The sequence below is a fragment of the Panthera pardus genome, unplaced genomic scaffold (genome assembly GCF_024362965.1).
Source record: "Panthera pardus isolate Hobbes unplaced genomic scaffold, ASM2436296v1 HiC_scaffold_22, whole genome shotgun sequence".
Lineage (NCBI taxonomy): Eukaryota > Metazoa > Chordata > Mammalia > Carnivora > Felidae > Panthera > Panthera pardus.
Genome location: NW_026526788.1, coordinates 62,590,576 through 62,611,814, shown reverse-complemented (window position 1 = coordinate 62,611,814; position 21,239 = coordinate 62,590,576). Strand labels below are relative to the sequence as shown.

Below are 21,239 nucleotides of genomic sequence, written 5' to 3'. Positions count from 1 at the left end.
TTTATGTGAACTATTCTTTTTTGATTACAGGGAGGTTTTTTAATGTTTTGAAGTAACTATAGTGAATGGTATCCCCAAGGGATGCACCTTCTTTTCCCTACTCAGTTCAATAACTCATTAATGGCCCAGACAAAGGAATTGGGAATTCTTTATTAGATCCACAGGTGAAACAGAAAATTGTTAGGGTCTCCAATACTTAGACAGGTGTAAAGTTCCAACTGACCTCTAAATAATGGCAAGACAAGGATACAAAATCAAAATAAAATACACTTCCTTTATAAATATATATGATGCTTAACTGTACCTGGTCTGGCAGTGGCCTCTGTTTAAAGGATCTAGGGGTGAACAAGAAAGGGAAGGCCCTAGTGTAAGTGGAACTTACATTCTAATTTGAGGACACAAACAATATTCAGACAAATGGATTAAAAATATGAGTTATAAAAAATGTGAGTTACAAATAGGTGTCATGAAGACAATTAAAACAAAGTGATGTGATAGAGAGTGACCACAATAGCTACTTTGTATTGAAAGTTTAAGAAAGTCCTCTTTGAAGAGGTTATATTTCAACTGAGGTCTGAATGATAATAAGGAACAAGCTGATTAGACCCAGGTAAGAGCCATTCCAGAGGTAAGACCTAGTGTGAAAGGAAGTTGCTTTCACAAGGGAGAACAGAAAGATTGCCAATGGCTGTAGATCAGTGGGAAAGTAGATTATAGAAGGAAAACAGAGTCAGAAAACAAGACCAGACAGACTATGAAGGACCTTGTTTCCATCTGCAAGGAGAGAGATATAATTTGCTTTAAATTTAAAACATAATTTTCATTTCTTTATAGTGAATGGATTGTCAGGACTCAAAGTGGATGCAAGGAGATGAGCTGAGGGAAAGTGTAACAATTGGAAGATACCAAGTAAGAACAGGGGCCCGGACAAAGGTTATAGTAGTGGAGAAAGAGATGGAAAAGATACTTTTAGAGGTGGAGTCAATATAATGTATACAGGTTGCTTGAGCAAAGGAAATAAATCATGAACAACAGATTTTTAGGGTTAAGCTGTTGAGATGGGGAAAAGGGATGAAAAGGAGACGCAAAGCTTTTTTTGTTTGTTTTTATTTGGTCCACATCAAGGTTTAGGTGCTTTTTGAACTTCCAGGTTGAGACATTGTCAAGGAGACTTTTGGATGGATGGATCTAAACTTCTTGGGAGTAATCAATGTTGGGAATGTAGATTTAGAAGTCACTTATAAGTTAGGACCAACTTAAAACAGAATTAATTAGAAAAAACAAAAAAAAAAGCTCCACAGTCAGAGAAAGGAAAAGAAGGACTAATGGTAAGCTCAAGCTGAAAACAACTGGGGTCATTGTCAATCATACTTTCTAGAAATGATGCTATTATAAGAGGTAATCAAGCCACAGTGAGTCTATGTGAGTCTACTATGTGTTCACAGATAGCTAACATGCATAATAGAAAAAACTATCCTTCTATTAAATCCTAAATACTGTGTTTTAGTTACAATCATTGTAGAGAAACTGACATTCAATGTGATTAAAGGTAAAAAAAAACCAGGTTGTTCTGAAAACAGTTTATATGAATTGAAGATAGCTTAGGGTAAAGAAGAATAGAGCTGAATTAATTATCATGTCTTTTACTTTTTTTTTTTTTTTTTTTTTTTTAGTAAGAAAGCTTTAGTTAAACAAAACACTATTTGTTGACTACTGAAAAGGGTCAATGTCTGTGAAAGAAATAAGTAGTTGGATGCATAAAAATATCAATTAAAAATACAGATAAAAGAGAAAATATTTCCATTCTCATAATGGTTTTAAAGAGAATAGTCAAATATTTTTGCACAATAATTTAAGCTCCCAAGTATTTGTCTTGTTCATTTTTATAGCGCAGCCCTTAAACTAAAGCTGGATAGATAGTATATGCTCAATGAATGCATGAGGAATAAGTGCATAAATGCATAAAATCAGTCTTGAGCTGCATATCTGATCATTTTCTAGAGCTGAGGAAGGTTAGACAAAGAGATCTCTTGAGGTCCTCTCCAGCTATATAATTCTTTAATTATGTGCAATTCTGGATCCCACTTATTCAGTATAGCTCTGGGCAGCAGAACAGGTAATGATGGACATTAGTTATAGTAGGTTCACTACTGCTCAACCTAAAAACAATCTTTTAACAGCTAAAGACATTATACAAGATGGGGAAATCTCTGTCTTAGGTGTATGTGAGTTGCTTAGCACTGCGGTATTGTGGTGAAGTAGGGTGATCCTCTGGGGTGTCCAAGAGGTGTCTGGTACACTAGGTGTGAAACCAGGCTACACATTCTCTAAGACCCTTCCTTATTCCAGCATCTACGACTTTATAATACTGAGATGAGATCCACTAAAAGGAAGATATCTTCCAAGGACAACGAAGTCCTCCCCAGAGAATCAGTGTCCTCCCTTTGGTGAGGTACATTGTTCCATCTTATTTTGTCACAAACACATGAGGTGGTAACATTTTAGCCACCTGGAAGTTCTTCACAATAGCACATGTACTTTCCCTTTTCAGAGGCATGTATGGTTGGAACTGTTGTTTTCATGTGAATGTTTTTCGGACCAAAATACTAACACTCACAGCCATTTATGGAAAAACAAAGGAAGAAAAAAGGCCAGGTGATGTTTCATTTCCTGTTTCCAAGAACATCCTATTGAAAGGAGACACTGCCAGCTTGTCAGGGCAAGCAAACAGTAGGACCCCAATCTACCTGCAGATTAGTAGCTCTGACTATTTTGAGTTTTCATTAGAGCACTGCATTCCATAGGGCTCCATTATTCACTTTACCCTAATGCATCTATGGTATAAAGATAATGCTGGATGCAGGGCTTACCTGAAATAGCACTTAGGTTCTAATCTCTATGCATCCAAGAGTACACGGTCACAAATAGATGGGTTCATTTGTATGCTGTTTTGTCTTCATGCATATCTAGCTACCTATCATTTCAATTTATGGGAAACAGCATGCCTTATTAGCCTAGCTAAAGTTTCCTCAGCTTTTCAATTATGACTCCTATTTTCTCTGAAAGGCAATGTAGCTATTATTTAAATTTGAGAACCACTATACCCTTGTGTGAGAGTGTGTAGGCTGGTGTTGTTTTTTTCTATGTGAATATATATACATCTATGTACAAAATAATGTCAGTTTGAGGCCTACACAGAAAATAACAATGAACTGATTAGTTAACTTTTCTTCCACTGAAAATGAGCTACTTGTTTACCTTGAAAGCTGTGACTTAATTAGAAGCTACTGGTGATGAAGAAGCTGCTTGTGTTTCACAAGCTTGCAGTTCATAAGCAGGAGACAAATATCAGTCAAGAATTTCATAAGGGAACACTGATGATAATGACATGGTCAAGTCCTTACAAAATACTCACTTAGCCTTTGAAAGAGAAGTGCAAAGGAGAATTCTTGAATAAGGTATTTCTTATTGTGTTCTAACACATGACCCCAATAGCTGGTATTTAACCATTGCAGAGATGATTTCAGAGACTGGCCTATTCATAGGTAGGCAAGCAAGTAGAAATCATGGGTGGCATCCAAGTTCAGGGAAATATTTGTAGCATTTATGACAAACAGCAGTGTCAACATCCTTTAAATGGAGAAAATGCTATCTCAAAAGTTTCATTTGAAAAATACTTTGTAACTTGGAGTAGGCAAGCAAATGGAAGGTAGTATTACCACTGTTACTGTAAGAGGAAGTTCAATGCGAATGCAGCTATTTTCTCCTGAGCTTTGAAAACATTTTCTAACAAAAAAACAGATAGTTCATGGAACAAGGGAAAACTCAAACTTTGTATTGAGGATTTTGAGAGACATGATTTTGTCCTACTTACGTATCCCTGAAAGAATATTAAGAAATTTTCCCAGCATGCATGGTTTCCCTCCAAAAATTCCCAGATAAATGCTCCTTTGGGAAGTGATCAGGTCTTGGGTGGGAAATAACTGCAGAACAGACTGAACAGTCAGACGTAAGGATGGTAAGATGAACCAAAACCAAAACTCTCTAGTTCATGCCAAATATCCTCTCCTTTTCTGTACCCCAAAGGAAACACCACCACCAAATTCCTCTTTTCCTTAGAATAAGGAAACTGTTGTGCAAAAGGGTCTAGAAATCAACCATTAAGTAAGTACTAGGTTCCTATCATAATGGAGAAAGAGCAGGAGGGTGATGGTCAAGTGTGAGATGGGGCTATCACCCCCCTTCTCTCAAGACTTAAGTGGAGAAAATCTGCTCAGCTATACCTGTCTGCAGGGCATTTATCAATTCTCTTATTGAGACATAAATGCAATTTTTTGGTAGGGGCTAAAAATGTTGCCTTTCTTGGTGAAAAAAACAAATAAACAAATGAATGCATTTTAAGAGTCAAGTAATCCTTTCTGAGAGTAGAAGTCCTACTCTATCCTCAGTGGAGAAACTCTTCCCTCCACAAAGAGGCAGGTCTTTGCAATAAAAGAGATTACTTACAGGTTCAACCTGGGATTTAAGTTCCAATGAGTCCTACCCACCCTAACTTACTCACATTCTTGATTCCAATCAGATATATTTTCTTAACACTCCCCAATTTTCCTGAATCCCAGGGTTTGGTAGGGGTTTCCCTTCCCTTGACTGATTTCATCAGTCCTCTGACTCCTGGCATCTTTTTCTCAAAAATCAACTCTCCTGTCACCACCTGCACGAAGATCCCTTACACACTGGGCAGGACTCCATCCTGCGCTAAGATCCCAACAACGCACAGGGCCAGCATGCTTTAGCAGGCATTGCTTGGATTTCTGGTGACATATAGACTGTCTAAGCTCCTTATCTTGACTATGATCTCCTAGAGGGCTAGGACCATGTGATAAGCCTCTGTACACTCATTAAAGATCTGGAAAATTCAGTTAAAACAGAAGAGCATCCATAACAGAGACCCAACCTAGTGCTGCCAGGTACTAGCTGTGTAGCCTTGAGCAAAGTATTTATTATGTCTGCATTTCAATGCTATTATAATTATGTGATAAAAAGAGTACCCACATACCTAGCGTTGTGTCAAGAACTAACTTAGTTAACTTACTAAAGGGTTTAGAATGCTGTCTGGAATGTAAGAATTCCTCAAAAAATTCTGTCATTAGTATAAGTAATTTCAGTCTTCTGATTGTACCCAAAAAGTATATAATCAGTAGTAACAGGGTGATAAACAATTACAATGGGAACCTTTACACGTTCATTCATCAGTTAGTACTTTTCCTTACAAATGGCTCCATGTATCATTTCAAAATTTAATCTCATAATCTCATAGGAAAATATAGCAGTTGGTAAAACCATTGAACTTCATGCTAACTTCAGCTCTAAGAAACTGACCGTATTTGACTATTTTCACCCCCCAAAAATGGCAAGTAAATATGGTTTAACCCAATAAAAGGACAAACTGAGAGAAAACTTTTTAAGTCCTTCCAAGGTGGCTGAAGCCTAAATTTGGCACCTGGGAATCCTATGCCTCTTCCTGATTACAGTCTGATACTTCCCAGTAAAACTCTTACTTTAAAAGGGATAGTCTCCCAAAATCAAGGGTCTGGGAGTTAAGCCAGAGTCCATCCTCCAACTTGTGGTTCACCCCAACAACTGTACTCTGGATAGTACCCTCTACTCCCAAATATTCAGTCTCAAATATTCACTTTGCTGCATGTGAAATCTGAAATCCTTTCCCCTCAGCATATAAATGCACATGATACTTATTTATCTCCTGCCAAAAGCAAGAACAAACAACAGCATCAGTCATCGTCGTTGTCGTCGTCATCATCATCATCATCATCATCATCATCGTATATTCTCACAGATCTTTGTCCTCACTGGAGGGTCTTGCATATATACACACAACCTCATTCCATAATCTACCTTCCTGAGAAGAGTTATCTCCACTGTCTCCATTTTACTCCATTGCTTACCATTCATTCATTCATCACTCATTTCATTCATAAATCTATTACAATCTATCTTTCAATCCCACTTCTCTTTTGAATCTACTCTGACAGAGTTTGAACTCCTCTACTACTCTACATTTATTAATCCTACATTGTTTTTCGTTCCATAACTAATTTGGTCCAATTATAGAATTTGGTGCTATTGATCACCCCTTTCTTCAGCATCCATGAAAACATTTCTCCTGGTTTTTTTTTGTTTTTTTTTTTTTGCTTTTTTTTTTCTTTTTGGCTACTTCTTCTTTGTCTGTTCCATAATTTATTTCCCATTCTGTATGTTGATATTCAACCATGTCCATATTAATCCCTGATTTCTCCTTGTTGTACCTATCCTCCTGAGCCATTGAGCCCACTGCTATGGCTTTACCTATCATCTAATGGCTAATGACTCCAAGTCTAGAGTGTCAGCCCAGACCTCTGTCCTGACCTTCAGATGAATATATCTGACAAATAATCATCATCTCTGTTTGAATATTCACAGACATCTCAAACCCAACTTATCTAGAACTGAAATTAGTATCTGCTACATGAACCCAAGTTTCTTGCAGCAATTTCTATATCCTGTATTTTGGATTCTTAATCTTGGCTGCTTGAACCCACAGGTCCTTCCAGCTCTTTTCTGCCTTATCTGAGCACCCTTTCTACCACTCTACTCTATCATACCTCCCCACCTAAATTATCTGGTCTACTACTGCTACCTAAGAGTTAGATGATGGAATGTATATTAAATGGATGGACGGGTGAATAAATGGATGAGGAAATGGGTAGATGGGTACAAAGTCATGCAGAAAAACTTGTCCCAACACTTTCCACTAAAAGGAAAAAAAAAAGCTTATTAATAGGGTAGGGAGCTGTCCTTACCACAAATGCCTGACTGGCAGAGGTGTGTGTTTCATGGCCACGAGGGCGCCACCCCAGTCTAGGAACCAGACATTGTACTCTTCATCAAAGATCTGGAACAACAACAACAACAACAATCATAGCAATGCCTCACATTTGCACAGGGCTTGTTACAAAGTCTTTCACATACATTGTTTCCTCTAGGTTCTGAGTCTTCCAACAACCCTACCAGGGAGTTTGGCAAGACTATCATCCTCACTCAATAGATAAGGAAATGGACTTGCAGAGAGCAAATAACTCTCCCTAGTTCACTGAAACGGAATTTCCAGGGATCCTTCCACTAGTACTGTGTCCAGTGTGTAGTACGGTGTGCTACAAGAAGACGAGACAAGAAGATGCATGCTCAGCTAGGAAACCCAAAGGAAAATATGACTTAAAAATGTTTACCCATCTTTGCATTTTGAGTAACTTACTACTCAGTTCTCTCCTTTCTCAACTATTCAGGTTTTTGCTAATTTATAAATGGTCTGTCCCTTACAGTGTTGTTCATAAATTATCTAGGAATGTAAAGACAATTTCTCTAGACAGTCTCGTATACATGGGACAATTTCTCTAGACATGATGACTGAGTTCTTAGACTGAGACACTGCCTCCTAGGTTTCTGTGCAAGCTGGATGAAGGCCTAAGTTTGGCCCTTGCAGATTCTGAAGGTATATTGGAATACAGTGCTTCCAGGGACGTAGAATTATCCATTCTTTGATTCATCCTTTTGTCCATTACTCATTTCATGCATCCATTAATTCATTCAAGCATTCAGTGATCCATTCATCCATAGGCATTTCCTAAGCATCTACTATGATGCCAGGCTCTGAGCTATGAGAACTTCAGATGTAATCCCACACAACTCAATGCTTCTATTATATACATCTATCATATCTCCAACCTGAAACAGGAAAAAAAAAAAACAAAACATTTCTCTAGCAGAGAACCAACCTCCTACCTATAAATCTTCTAGAGGAAACTAGAACTGGATAATCCCTCTAGCTCTTAACCACTGGTGGTGGCTCTTACAGCCTAGAAGGAGAGGTTGGGATGCTGGGTTAAGTGAGACATAGTAGAAAAAGTGAGGAGTCTAAACATATTTAAAAGGGAGAGAATAGGAGGAATGGGGTCTGCCTTAGGGAACACCATGGAGGAAAACCTAACGTCCCAACTGGTTTCCTTTCTCACATTTGTCTTTTAAGAAAATAAGAATGTCCATACTAATGGTAGTATTAATGCAAAAAGGACCTCAGGGTGATTCATTTATATATCATATATAAACATGAACTTTGGGCTTACAATGACAGCATTTTCTTTCCCGAGCTCAAAGGTAGGCTCTGTGATAATCCACATAATGGAGATGCTGGATTTAAGTGTGAGGCTGAGGAGTACAAGATTCTTGCCATGGGGAAAAGAGAAACGTCATTATCTACACTTTCCTCTCTATCATTTTGGCCAATGCTAATAAGTGTCCTGTACAGTAATGGAGTGGAAACTGAAATCCTTAGCTATTTACAAAAAGAGAAAAGAAAACCAAAGTAGTGACAACACAAGGAAGGGATGTTGTGGTGGTCACCTGGCCAGGTGAGCTATTTCTTGAGTTGGAGGGACAATGGTTTGTTGTTGGGAGTTTATATACCAGAAGAGTTGATGTTCCAGTTTCCACCCAAATTTGACACTTAAAAGAGTTTATCTTGGGGCTCCTGGGTGGCTCCATCAGTTAAGTGTCCAACTCTTGATTTTGATTCAGGTCATGATCTCATGGTTCATGGGATCAAGCCCTGTGTCAGGTCCACACTTACAGCATGGAGCCTGCGTGGGATTCTCTCTCTCTACTTCTCTCTCTCTCTGCCCCTCACCTGCTCATACTTTCTCTAAAAATAAATTCAAAAAATTATAAAAAGTGATTATCTTATATTCTGAAGGTATGTTCTTAATTATGTGTCCTCTCCTCATCTGCCTGATTCTGGCCTTGTGGGTAGGAAACTTAACTTATTCTTTGTCGTATGTCTTATAATACTTAAAATAGCTGGTTGTAAGTATTAGTCCTAGGTAAATTTTTCTCTTGATAGTGGTAGTGGTGACAGTGGTGGCAATGGGGGTGGTGATGATGATGCTGGTGATGGTGATGACATTTCACTAAGGGATCCAAACAGGAACTTGTCCAACTAGACTGCAGATGATGGCTTCCCCTTCGTCAAGACATTCAGTGCTCTTCCTTTGTCTTCCTCAGGTAAAAACCTTCTCATCTTTAAAACTTACTAAAATGTCAACTCTTCTTGTTAAGTCTTTCCCAGTTTCCTCAAGTAGAATCAATTCCCTTTACTCTGCAGGCTAAAAATGCCATGAAAATAATTCAATCACTCTAAACTACAGTTCGTTATTTATGAAGCTGTTTTATCTACTTAATTTTGAACTCTTTGAGGAAAGGGACCCCAAAATATTCAACTGCCTCCTCAGGTTTGTACTTGACACCTAGCTGACATTGTATAAATCTGTGTTGTTCAATACAGTAGCCACATGAGACGATTTAAATTTAAATTGATTAGGGGCGCCTGGGTGGCTCAGTCGGTTGAGCGACCGACTTCGGCTCAGGTCACGATCTCACGGTCCGTGAGTTCAAGCCCCGCGACGGGCTCTGGGCTGATGGCTCAGAGCCTGGAGCCTGCTTCCGATTCTGTGTCTCCCTCTCTCTCTGACCCTCCCCCGTTCATGCTCTGTCTCTGTCTCAAAAATAAATAAATGTTAAAAAAAAATTTTAAAAAAATAATAAATTTAAATTGATTAAAATAAATAAAATAAAAAAATTCAGTTCTTCTGTCAAACTAGCCACATCTCAAGTGTTCAGTAGCCACTTGGGATGGCACAACAGAACATTTACATCACTGCTGAACGTTCTATTGGACAGTGTGCTACAAATGTGTATACAATTGAGTTAATTTTTCATGTAGTCATGTATCTATTAAGCTGCTTCATACTTACTTAAGGCTGGACCTACATATTATTTAAATCACCAGAGATTTCAACAGCCTTGGGTTTTTATTATCCTAACCTATTCATCTTGTACATAAAGAAACAGACCCAGAAAGGTAAAGGGACCTATCTGGGCAGATAGGTCCCATGGCACATTAACGATAGAAACCATTTCACCGGTTGTATCCCCAGAAACTAGCACAGTACTTAGCGTCTGGTGGCTGTTCCATACTTATCACTGAATGAAAGAATGGAAAAAAAATGGGAAAATTCCAGTTCTTCATATTCCTTACCCAATACTTCCATTTTACCCCCCTGTCCATCTGTCAGGAAAATGGACCAAACTGGACAGGTGCTTCAATATTTTTTTGCAACCACAAAGTCATAATGAGCCCAAGAATCTATAGGAAAAAGAGATGTTGACAGAACTTGCCCTAAATGCCTCTTCCCTGTTCCCAATTCTCCCAATTACCTGTCTCCATGTGTTGCCCCCATCAGAAGAGATGAACACACCAATATCAGTATATGAGAGCTCCGGGCCAATGTTGCCTGAAACATAAGCACATCATTTGTAATTACTTACAGATTTGGGACTGAGGGTAAGGGTCGCAGAGGGTAACGATTTTCTAAGTATGTTTAGAGTTGATTTGTGCAGTGTCTTTATTGGTGTCATATCAAAAACACAGCAAGAAGAAAAAATGTAATATGGGAACACAAGTAAATAATATTATAGGAATTCATCTTTAAATGGTAAGACTCAAAGACCCAGTATTAATGAGCTTGGATCTCTTGAACTATTCATGCTTTTACCAATAGTCTCTTAAAATTTATCTTTATAGGCATTTTCTGAAGGTGGCAAAGAGTGGAACAATAGATATGCATGGAGAAGTTGGGCCTAAGGATACCTTCCTCCTCATGGATAATTTTAGCCTAAGGAAAACTGGTGTGTGTGTGTGTGTGTGTGTGTGTGTGTGTGTGTGTGTGTGTTTACATGTGAGTGTATATCCAACTCAAACATGTCCACCTGTCTCTTGGGTGCCACACAGATGAATGACCCCATATTATCGACCACGTAACCAAATGCATAGGGTGGCCAGAATAAAATGACTATCCTCAGCAGATCATGGCTATCGAGCACTGCAGGAGAAATCATCTGGCTTGTGCCACACTTACTGCCTCCTCCATCACTTCACAACTTCATGCTCTCTCCCCTTCTTTTCCTTCCCTTGAGCATCATCACCCAGTGGTTATACTTATTAAAAGAGGAAATGATCAAGATTTTCTGGTCTACCTATGTTGCCCAAGGTTCCCCAATGGGCATCCCCCACCTCAGGGCCCAGAATAGTGCCCCAAATGCAGTAGTTAACCGCTCAATAAATAATTATGGAATGGATGAATGAGTCAACAAATGATTAAATCATGTTCTGATATTGATGTGTATTTGGGGACGTATCAAGAACCAGGAGAGTACCCTAAAGATTTAAGAATTTATCATTTTGGCTGATATTTTTTTCTTTAAAAATAGCAGGAAGGGAATGTTAGCTCCTACACATCTGTAGCCTAAATAAGAGCACAATAAAAATGCAATAATGAAAATGTTAATTGAGCTCCTGACATTTAATGCTTCAAAATGAGAAATTAAAGCCAGGCTACAGCTTGTCAACCTCCCATCAGCACCAGGGAGCACACAGCTAGCCAACTTGTTTTGACACTCTGGCTTCCAAAAATAACCCCAGGGCTCAGGGCTCAGGCAGTAGGTGTGAGTGGAGCGAAGAGAGGCACCATGAGCAGCTCTGTGGAGATCTGTCTGGAATCTGGAATTCAACTCTCTAGATACAGGTTTTGGAAGAAAGAAAGGAGGGATGGGGCAGACAATATCAACTCATGTCGTTTAGGGATGGCTGCCTGGAGCATTGTGACAAGAAGGATTCTGAAGTCATACTTAGTTTCAAGAGAACAGAGTATAGTGATCAATCAGGAATGTCTACCAAGGTGGCAAAGAGCTAGAAACAGGCACAAAAGCACAGTCACCCTTGAGCTGGAATCTGCTATTCCTGTAATGGCTTCTTAGGGTCTGTCTCATCACCTTGTACTCTCTGTAGGAGCTGGTTCTGTCATCTTCCTAAGCCCCTCTCTTTCAAAGCTCCACCAGACTGACTTTGGAGGTTCTGTGGTGATGAGAATCCAAGGCTCACAGCAATGTCTTTTTCTGGAAATATCTTCCACCAACTGAAAGGAGCCCTTAAAAAATTGCTACTGAGCACAAGAACCAAAAAAAGTCGGTTCCCAGATGAAGGGGCAGAAAAGATGTCTCCAAGACAACTGGATCTCAGAACACAGCAGTCCCTAAGTGGCCCTATGGGGAATCCCTGACAGGAAGAATCTGGGTTATGGTGTCAGATAAAGAAGATTTGAATAAGGCGCCTTACTGGCTGACGTGGGACTGCGAAGCTCACCAAAGTGACCTCTGATCTGATTAGAAGAGGATGTAGCTGTTCCTCACTTAAGAGATGTGATGGGAAAGGGGAAGGGGAGAGACACAGAGAAGAACATGAAGCTTCTCTCACCAATGGCTTAGCTGGTCAGTCCTGGAGGCTCCACTGCCCTTTTGGCAGGTTTAAACAACTTTTAAAAATTCCCATTTCCTCTCAAAGCTACCTTTCTCTGTTCCTTAAACACTTGTGCTAAGAAAAAAAAAAGAAGGAAGGAAGGAAGGAAGGAAGGAAGGAAGGAAGGAAGGAAGGAAGGAAGGAAGAGAAAGAAAGAAAGAAAGAAAGAAAGAAAGAAAGAAAGAAAGAAAGAAAAGAAAAGAAAAGAAAAGAAAAGAAAAGAAAAGAAAAGAAAAGAAAAGAAGAGATAATTTTGGGGTCTCGCTAGCACAGATGCCCATTCAGGGGACTAAGGGTTCGGTGAAAAGATGGAAAAGGAAGCAGACGGGGCACAACCCACTGCAGGGAGGAGAGCACCCCCATGGAGCTTCAGTTCACAGGAAGCTTGGTAGGGAGCCCGGGGTATCTTGCAACTGGCAGGTGAAGGGGCTCAGGACTAGACTTGGAACCAGACAGAGTGTTGGTGTGGGCACAATACCTCTTCCTCTTCCTCCTCCATCTCCTCATCTGTAAATGGAGGAGAGTCATCACCTCTTTCACATCCTAGCACTGTTGTGCAATGGAGGCACGGAGAGCGCTTTGCACACTGCAAGGCACTGTGAAGATGCAGGGTCTTGACACCTTGCTTGAAAACACAGTGGTAAGAATATTTAGAGCCCTAGTGTCCCCGCTCTGCTAAAAGCAACTGTCAAACTCTCCAGACTGGCATTCTATCTGCCCTCTGAGATGGCCTCAACAGGAGTTGGAGACGAATCCTTTCCTCCACGCAGCTCCCCCAAGAATACACCTCAGGGCAAAGAGGAAGAGGCAGTGAGCACCAGGGGTGGAGGGAAGGGGGCCCAGGGTCACAGGCACCTGGAGGCAGATGAAATGCCTGGACATGGGAAAGGGCCCTAGAGACAGGCTCCATGCAGGCCACTGAGGGCACCCGTGGCTGACTTCATAATTGTTTTCCTGATAACAAACAACCTCCCAGGGAGAGCTGGCAAGCAGGTTAAGCAGAAGCTGGGAACATGAAGGCATGTGCTAGACATCTAGCTCTGGCTTTTCGTCAGACTCTCCTCGGCTGTGTTATAGCCTTCCCAAAGTCCCAGGGACATTTGTATGGCAAAGAGCCATACAAAGTTATGAGAGTTACAAAGGGGAGAATAAAAGGCATTACTAAATTCTGGTACACAGTTGACCCTTGAATAACATGAATTTGAACTGCGCAGGTCCACTTATGTGTGATTTTTTTTTCCAGTAATACAGTACAGTGCTATAAATGCATTTTCTCTTTCTCATGATTTTATTTTTTTAATATGAAATTTATTGTCAAATTGGTTTCCATACAACACCCAGTGCTCATTCCAACAGGTGACCTCCTCAATACCCATCACCCACCCTCCCATCCCTCCCACCCCCAATCAACCCTCAGTTTATTCTTTTCTTAATAACATTTTCTTTTCTCTAGCCTACTTTATTATAAGAATACAGTATGTAATACGTATGACATGCAAAATACATGCTAATCAACTGTTTGTTATTGGTAAGGCTTCTGGTCAACGCTAGGTTATTAGTAGTTAAGTTTCAGGGACTCAAATGTTATATGTGGATTTTTGATGATGTAGGGATTGATGCCCCCAACTCCCGCTGTTGTTCAAGGGTCAAGTGTCTACAAATAAAAACTTTCAAAACAAATCTGTAATGTCTCCATGTGTGTCAATTTATAAAGACTTAACATTTGACTAATTTAGAAACACATAATGGTCACAGGTAATAACTAAACTAATCCTACCTCACTGTATTCTGAGTACTCTGCTGGGGGTCTTGTGGACACTCTCTTCTAATTCTTACGAACCCCCCACAAGGTAGGGGGAAAAAGTCTGCTTTATAAATAGGAAAACGAAGCCCAGTGGTTGAAGAACTAAGCCAAATTCATAAGGCTGGTGAGTGTCAGAGCTCATCTCGGAAAGCAGGACAACAAGGAGTGTATTCATTCATTCAGTGCATGCATAGTGTATGCATATGATTTATGGGTTCTGTTGAAGGAGACGCCCAAATCATACATAGTCTTCTCGTGCAAGATGAACAGGGCTAAACTTCTGTAATATTACTGATAATAACAGGTAACGTGTATTGAGTACTCGCTATGTCCTAGGCACTGTTCGAGTGCCTTAAATCCAGTTCTTCATTGAATCCTTCAATTCTGTTATGTCAATACCGTTAATCCCACTTCACCAAGGAAAACACTGAAGTTCAGAGTGGTTAAGCCACATAGGACAATGCCTGGCTACATAGTTGACATGCTAAATAATATTACTTTGATTATTGATTACTGTTTTCCATGTTCCTCCTACTCCACCCCAGGATGTCCTGTAGGCCTTGAGGAAAATTAGAGAGTATTGCAGTCCCTGAGTTGACAGGTTCAGCCCCCAAGGATTGGGGGTTTGGGGATCACTCCTCAAGCCAGAACAGTAACAGAGCCTGCCGTCATCACTCATTATCTTGGGCGGAAGCCAGTCCTGAAGCCAATGGTGTTAAATATGGGGATCTAATCCCTACGGGGTTGAGAGAAATTGACTGGAATGCTAGAGGGCTACACTTGCTGCAAATCTGATCAGTGTGGTCAGTCATGGATGGTATTTAGAAGTTCATGCAGCTGGAGCCAAGGAGAAGGAAGTCCTGTCTAGGAGAGCAGTAACTCCAGGAGCCAGAGCTTTGAGTTGATAAGACAGGACAGAATATACCATCTCAGGAAGTCACTGTGAATTTATCTTCTCTCATTAGAAAAGAGCCTAACACTGGAGCTCTAACTTCTGAGATTAGAAGCCTGCCTTGCTTTATGCCATCAATGTATTCCTGAAAAGGTACATGTAAATCAAATGCATGCTAATCAGAACACATTCCCCAGAGACTTTCATTTTTCATTTCAGAGTTGCTTTATCTTCATTTCTGATTGATGTTCAGTGGACAGTGGTTCCAACAATGCAACCTTAGGTTTTTCTGCCCTTTTCCCCAGGCTCTTAGCCAAGTGGTTCATCATGTGTAAACAAACCTTTACATGCACCAGAGACCTCCTGATTAAAAACAGCTCTGGGGTGAAACTCTTTGCAAAGAATCCTCTGTGTAAAGAGAAAATGACCTCAACTTATATTTGGTGAGCTGGAAAGTTCACATATCATGATGTCTTAAAGTGAGAATTCCCTATTACAAACAAGCCTTCTGATCAGTCAGTTTACTTTGAGAGGAACTCTGGTCTCTTGCTAAGCCCAGGGGACTGCTCTGTGACTGTGTGGGATGCTCATTAACCTAGAAGTGTCAAGTGTCTGGAGTTCTTTTCCTGGGTCATTAGACTGGCCCTGGGGTTCCGTAACCCTGCCTATTTACTGGGGAGAGCACCCATTGCTTTCCCCCAACGCTCAAATGATTCCAAAGAGGTGATAAACATATTCCAGAAGCCCTCAGAGAGGAAGAAGCCCCAGGAGTGTCTTCCTTACCTGTAGCCACCACAAGCCCCGGGGCTGTCTCCTTACTAGAGATTCTTCCTGAGGAATACGGATTTTCAGAGATCTCCAAGTGCAGGTGTAAGGAGCAGAAGGGCTACAACGGAGAAGAAGAAAACAGCTTAATTCCAGCAAACTTCTGACACACACCCTGCCCCACCAGAGACAAGCCTTCCAGATGCTCAGCTTCCAGAAACAGCCACATATTCAGATTTGGGCAAGGAGACATTTCCCCCTGAGACAGCAGGTATGCTCACATCTGCAGCTGCCCCCCCGCCATCACAACTGTAGCCCCTGCCCCCTCTTCCTCATCACCCCTGCCCCATCCATCAAGGTCCAGTTCACAGTCAGCATTAGGAAGCCTCCCTGACCATTACTTCCCACAGGATGATCCCGACCTCCCTCTGTGTCTGATCTTGACATTCACATCCTGCTTTTTACAGGTGTAGGTGGCCACTGGGAGGAAGGGAGAGAAGCTATGTGAAGCAGTCTCCACGCCCTCTACCCTCTTGTTCAACCAGATTGTTTCAGTTCCTCTTTTATTATGCAATTCCTGTATATGATGTTACTTGAATTTTACCTGAAATGTTTGAAGCCATTGTCTAAAACTCATATAAATGTATTTACTCATTTATTCATATTTAGGTGTTTTTAAAAAGGATTAGGGATTTATAGAGATGTATCTTGTATAATAAGTAAAAACAAGAAAATGATGAAAATTGGGAAAGGAGAAAATGAGGTTAAGAAAATAAGAGAAAGCCTTGGGTAAGGCCTAGGGAAAAATAAAATTCATTCTGTGACCAGCTCCTAGAGGTGGGTGCACATTGGTCTCTGATCTTCCTGAGACCTCAAGCAGAAAACATGGGATTAGACTGCAATCCACAAAAGAGGAAAGGCCCTGAATGTCCCCACAGCCCCAGTCTTTGATATAATGTCTAGAATACAGTAAATGCCTAATAAACCTTCTTAATAAGTGGCAGAAGGCAACTTTTGGCTAAGGGGACACATAACCATTGCTGGGGCCTTAGAAGAGAGCATCCTCTCTAAGAAAGCATGAAGGTTGTGAATTTCACTGTTAATGATGGGTCTTCGCTCCCCACCAAGAGTTGTCACACCTGAGGGCAGAAAAAACTTCTTATACAGCATGTCGTCCTTAGTGCCAACCTCAATATTCCATACACTTGTTACCTTGGGAATGTTGCTAGATTAGCTCCTATCCCATGTGGACACACCTGACCTTTTCTGGGCTTCCAAGGCAACTTTTGCTTCCCTTGACATCTATCAAACATTTCTCAAACTGTATCACAGCAGTATCAGTTAACAAATGTGTTTCTATCCAAGAGCTCTGTCTGGGGCCCTGGAACACAGGCACTTTCTCTTAAACATTTCTTTATCTTAGGAGTTGGAGCACATAGTACATTTTCAGTAAAAGCCTGTGGGTTTCAACTGAACTTTCCATCCAGGTGGTATGGCAATCTGAGTCCATAGATCATCTCCCTGGGAGTTGTGGGAAATCCCTGCTCGGCACCACCCAAGTTCCTATGAACCCCATGCTGGAAGAAAGCCCCTGATGCAACATCCCAGGTGACCAGCTTGCCCATGGACCTCATGTAAGACTGAATGACTAACCAGCAGGCAGTGTACCGGACTTCCTCTCAGGTCCACATCTGGAGCTTGAAGTAGGCGCCAATCTCTGCCCTTGTTGTATGTGATGTATGTCTTCACTTGCTCATCCACCTTCTTGTTTGCCAAGAATATCCCTTTGATACCTGCTACCTAGGAAAAAGGGCAAGAGATGGAGAACCATGTTGGGCCAAATGCTGATACTCTTGGAGAAGACTAGCACTTTCCATGGGGTTTTGGGAGTACAAAAGAATAGAAGAGGAGGAACATGGTGAGAAATGCCATATGCCATGTGGTCTTTGGGAGAAGTATAAGTTAATCTCTGTACTCTCCTCACCTGACACCAACCCAGATGTCCCATTGCCCTTTTACTGATATTCATTTTCCCACTTTACATGTTTCTACACTTTGTTTATAGGATTTTATCCTTCCTTAACTATTAACATTCCCTCTGAGGTGGCAGTGGTTGATAATACCTGAAGGAGTTAACTCTTCTAGGGAACGTGCACTTTTGCTCAGGAGGAGCTTGTAGGCAGATTTTGAAAGCATAAAGGTATAATCCCTAATGCTAGAAGTTTAGGCATCCTAATTAGTAGTGAGACATCTATTTGTAGGCAGATAACCCAGCTTGGTAACCTGGCATCCATCTTTGGCTGTGCCACCGGCTCTCTGTGTGACTTTGCGTAACTTCCATATCATCTTTGGGTCTCAGCCAATGGCCACTTTGAAACAGACAGAATCAGACCTGCCCTTCCTATTTTCCTCAGTTGGCTAACAATGGATACATGAGATAATGCACAGCACTCTTGCCAAAGCTCCTGATGTATTGGAATTTGCATACCCTTGACATTTAGAAGACAGAAGAGCATCACCACAAAATTAAAAAAAAAAATTATGATCCAGAAAGGTTCTGGAGTAAGGACAGATTCAACTCAAACTTTTATTCCTTCTATGTCTACATTTTGGGCAATGAACTGATACTAAGAATAGCAACACTCTATGTCAAAGAAAGATTCCCTAACTTCCTATATAATCCCAGCATGTTCCAAAGCCAAAAGGGAAGTCAAATCATTTAAATACATATAAACATGAGGTTGAATGGTAGATTTTCTGGAAATAGATACCTCAGAATTTTAAGTATATTTATTCCCCCATTCTTTTAGGATCCTGGTTAACTTGCAGAATAACAGTGGGAAAGGATTTCACAGAAGTCAGCTCTTTTATTTAATTACATAATTCAGTTGATGAAATAAGAAGTTTTGGGGTTTTTTTTTGTTTGTTTTTTCTTGAAAAAGAATGCCAACCCAAATAAAAACAAAAACAAAACAAACAAAAAAAAAAACAAAACAAAATAATGGACAAAGAATGTCAAGCAGAGAATAGAATTTATCTGGGAAGGACACCACCAGGAGAATTTGACAAATGGCCAACAGTGGAATTGATTAGATTCCTAACTTGAACAGAGGGTGGGTACAGACAGAAGCTGAAGTAGGGGGAGGGGCACTGGTGTCAGAATTCTGTCCTTCCCAAGACAAACCCTCCCTGTCCTCACTGCTTAAACTCAGTGCCATTGCAGGAAGACTGGTGTCTTCCATGCTCATCCAGGGGCTCTGAGTCTCTCAGACCACCTCGGTCTTTAAAATCAACTTCAAAAGTGTTTCTCTTAAACCTGACTATCAATCATTCTTTACAGAGAGTGGACTCTGTGTTTCTTTCTTTTTCTCTTTTTTTTTTTAATATTTTTAAACATTTATCCATTTTTGAGAGGCAGAGAGAGCACAAGTGAGGGACGGGCAGACAGAGAGGGAGACACAGAATCTGAAGCAAAATCTAGGATCTGAGCTGTCAGCACAGAGCCTGACACGGGGCTCGAACCTACGAACCATGAGATCATGACCTGAGCGGAAGTCAGATACTCAACCGATTTAGCCACCTAGGCGCCCCGGACCCTGTGTTTCTTTAGAATCATCTGTCTGATGGAGGACTTTTGGTATTATCTTCAGCCACAGAGCTGGTACCTTTTCTGTTGGACCACCAGGTAATGATCTAGAGAACTGTCTCACCTAAGCCAGCTGGCCCCTTCCAGCACAACACGTACCTAGGGCCTTGCTGTCTACTTCCTGGGAGAAAATATACAGGTCTGATTTAGACATCTCATGTGGGGCTCCTGTCACCCCCATCTGCTGCCTCCTAGCTGGATGCCTTACAGCATGAATTACTAGCCATTCAGCTATGTCCAGTTCTTCTGGATGAGTGTCTTTGGCAAATGGAATGGTCACTACCATAGTTTCCCAATGAGCGCTCCACCATTCAGATGAGCAATTTTTGCAATCCCGACGTATTAGGAGAGAAAAATCAGGAGAATGGGGTCTGAAAAGATATAAAAGATATAGGAAGGAACACATCTGCAGCTCTGAAGGTGTTTCTTCTGCAGTTACAAAGGAGCCACAAGCAATCTCCCTCCAGTCTGAAAGAACCAGAACACTTCCCACTTGCATTTGGATTGTTTAAAACCCTTACATTATTACTGAGTTGCTTCTTGGCTCTGTATCGTGTATAAATGGACTATAAGTTTGGAGGGCCCTTTGCTTTTGCATGCCCTAGACCAACAGCTTTCAACCTTTCTGACTGCGGCCCAAGAATGAAATGTGTTTATGCTCAGTCTAGTCCTCACACCCACATATACATGTGTGAGTATATACGTAGACCCATATATGTCTCTGATGCAAAAGTATCATGAAACACTACTTACCCTCACTACCTACAACATAAAGGGATTAGGGAAGGAAACACACATTTTGACTCTTCCATCCAAAGAGGTACTTGGCATCTGATAAACTCTAACTATGTGACCTCCCACTGTTATTTGAAATCAGAAGCATGGCCGCAGCTGCTGGCCCCAGAGTTCAAAGAGAAGGGCAACAGCTTGTGATGGTGCCCACAGAAGAGGGTGGGACAAGTGCGGGCCTGCCTGGCCCACTTTCCTTCTGGGAATCAATTTGAGGTTTGAAGGGAAACTGACAGCGGCCTCTTGGCAGAGTACTAAGTCCAGGTGGCATGGTCATCTGTTGCTCACCTCCCTGGGCCCTTAGGACAAGGAAACCGGGGCTCTGCTGAGAAAAACAATTATCATGGTCTGCTGTGGGCTGTCCCTACAGTGGGACCTATGGTGAGGGGCGGGTCAAGGTGAGTTTGGGAAAGATGGCCTTGTGGAATCTAACAGCAGTTGATCATTTAGCCCAAGATGGGTCACTTAAAGTCATGATAAAGCAAAGGCGGGGCACAGGCACAAGGGACAGGGAAAGCAAGGAAACATCACTAAGATGGGTAAAGAAAGCAAAATACTATGGATGACTCACAGGGTCTCATTTTATCCATCCTAGGGAGGTCAACATAGTCATTAAGAAATTCAAATTAAACACACAATAAGGTGCCATTAGGCCCCTTCACAGTAGCTACACACACACACACACACACACACACACACACACTCAACTGATAATGCCAAGTGTTGGTGAAGATGTGAAGCAACCAGAACTCTCATACATCTCTGGTGGGGATGCCACTTTAGAAACACATTCAATCCCACAATCCTACTCCTAGGTGTATAACCATGAGAAATAAAAAAAACTTATGTTCTGGTGAATGTTTATAGAAGTTTTATTCATTAG

General features: G+C 41.0%; 1 protein-coding gene across 1 annotated transcript in view; it reads right to left on the bottom strand.

Annotated features, from left to right (window-relative positions):
• SORCS3 (sortilin related VPS10 domain containing receptor 3) overlaps nucleotides 1–21,239 on the bottom strand; it is a 594,679-nt gene that overhangs the window by 78,882 nt on the left and 494,558 nt on the right. The window contains exons 10-13 of the mRNA XM_019459374.2: nucleotides 17,575–17,721; nucleotides 15,940–16,042; nucleotides 10,324–10,400; nucleotides 6,858–6,949 (exon numbers count right to left, since the gene is read on the bottom strand). Coding sequence (XP_019314919.2) covers nucleotides 6,858–6,949; nucleotides 10,324–10,400; nucleotides 15,940–16,042; nucleotides 17,575–17,721 — 419 coding nt within the window. The remainder of the gene's footprint in view (nucleotides 1–6,857; nucleotides 6,950–10,323; nucleotides 10,401–15,939; nucleotides 16,043–17,574; nucleotides 17,722–21,239) is intronic.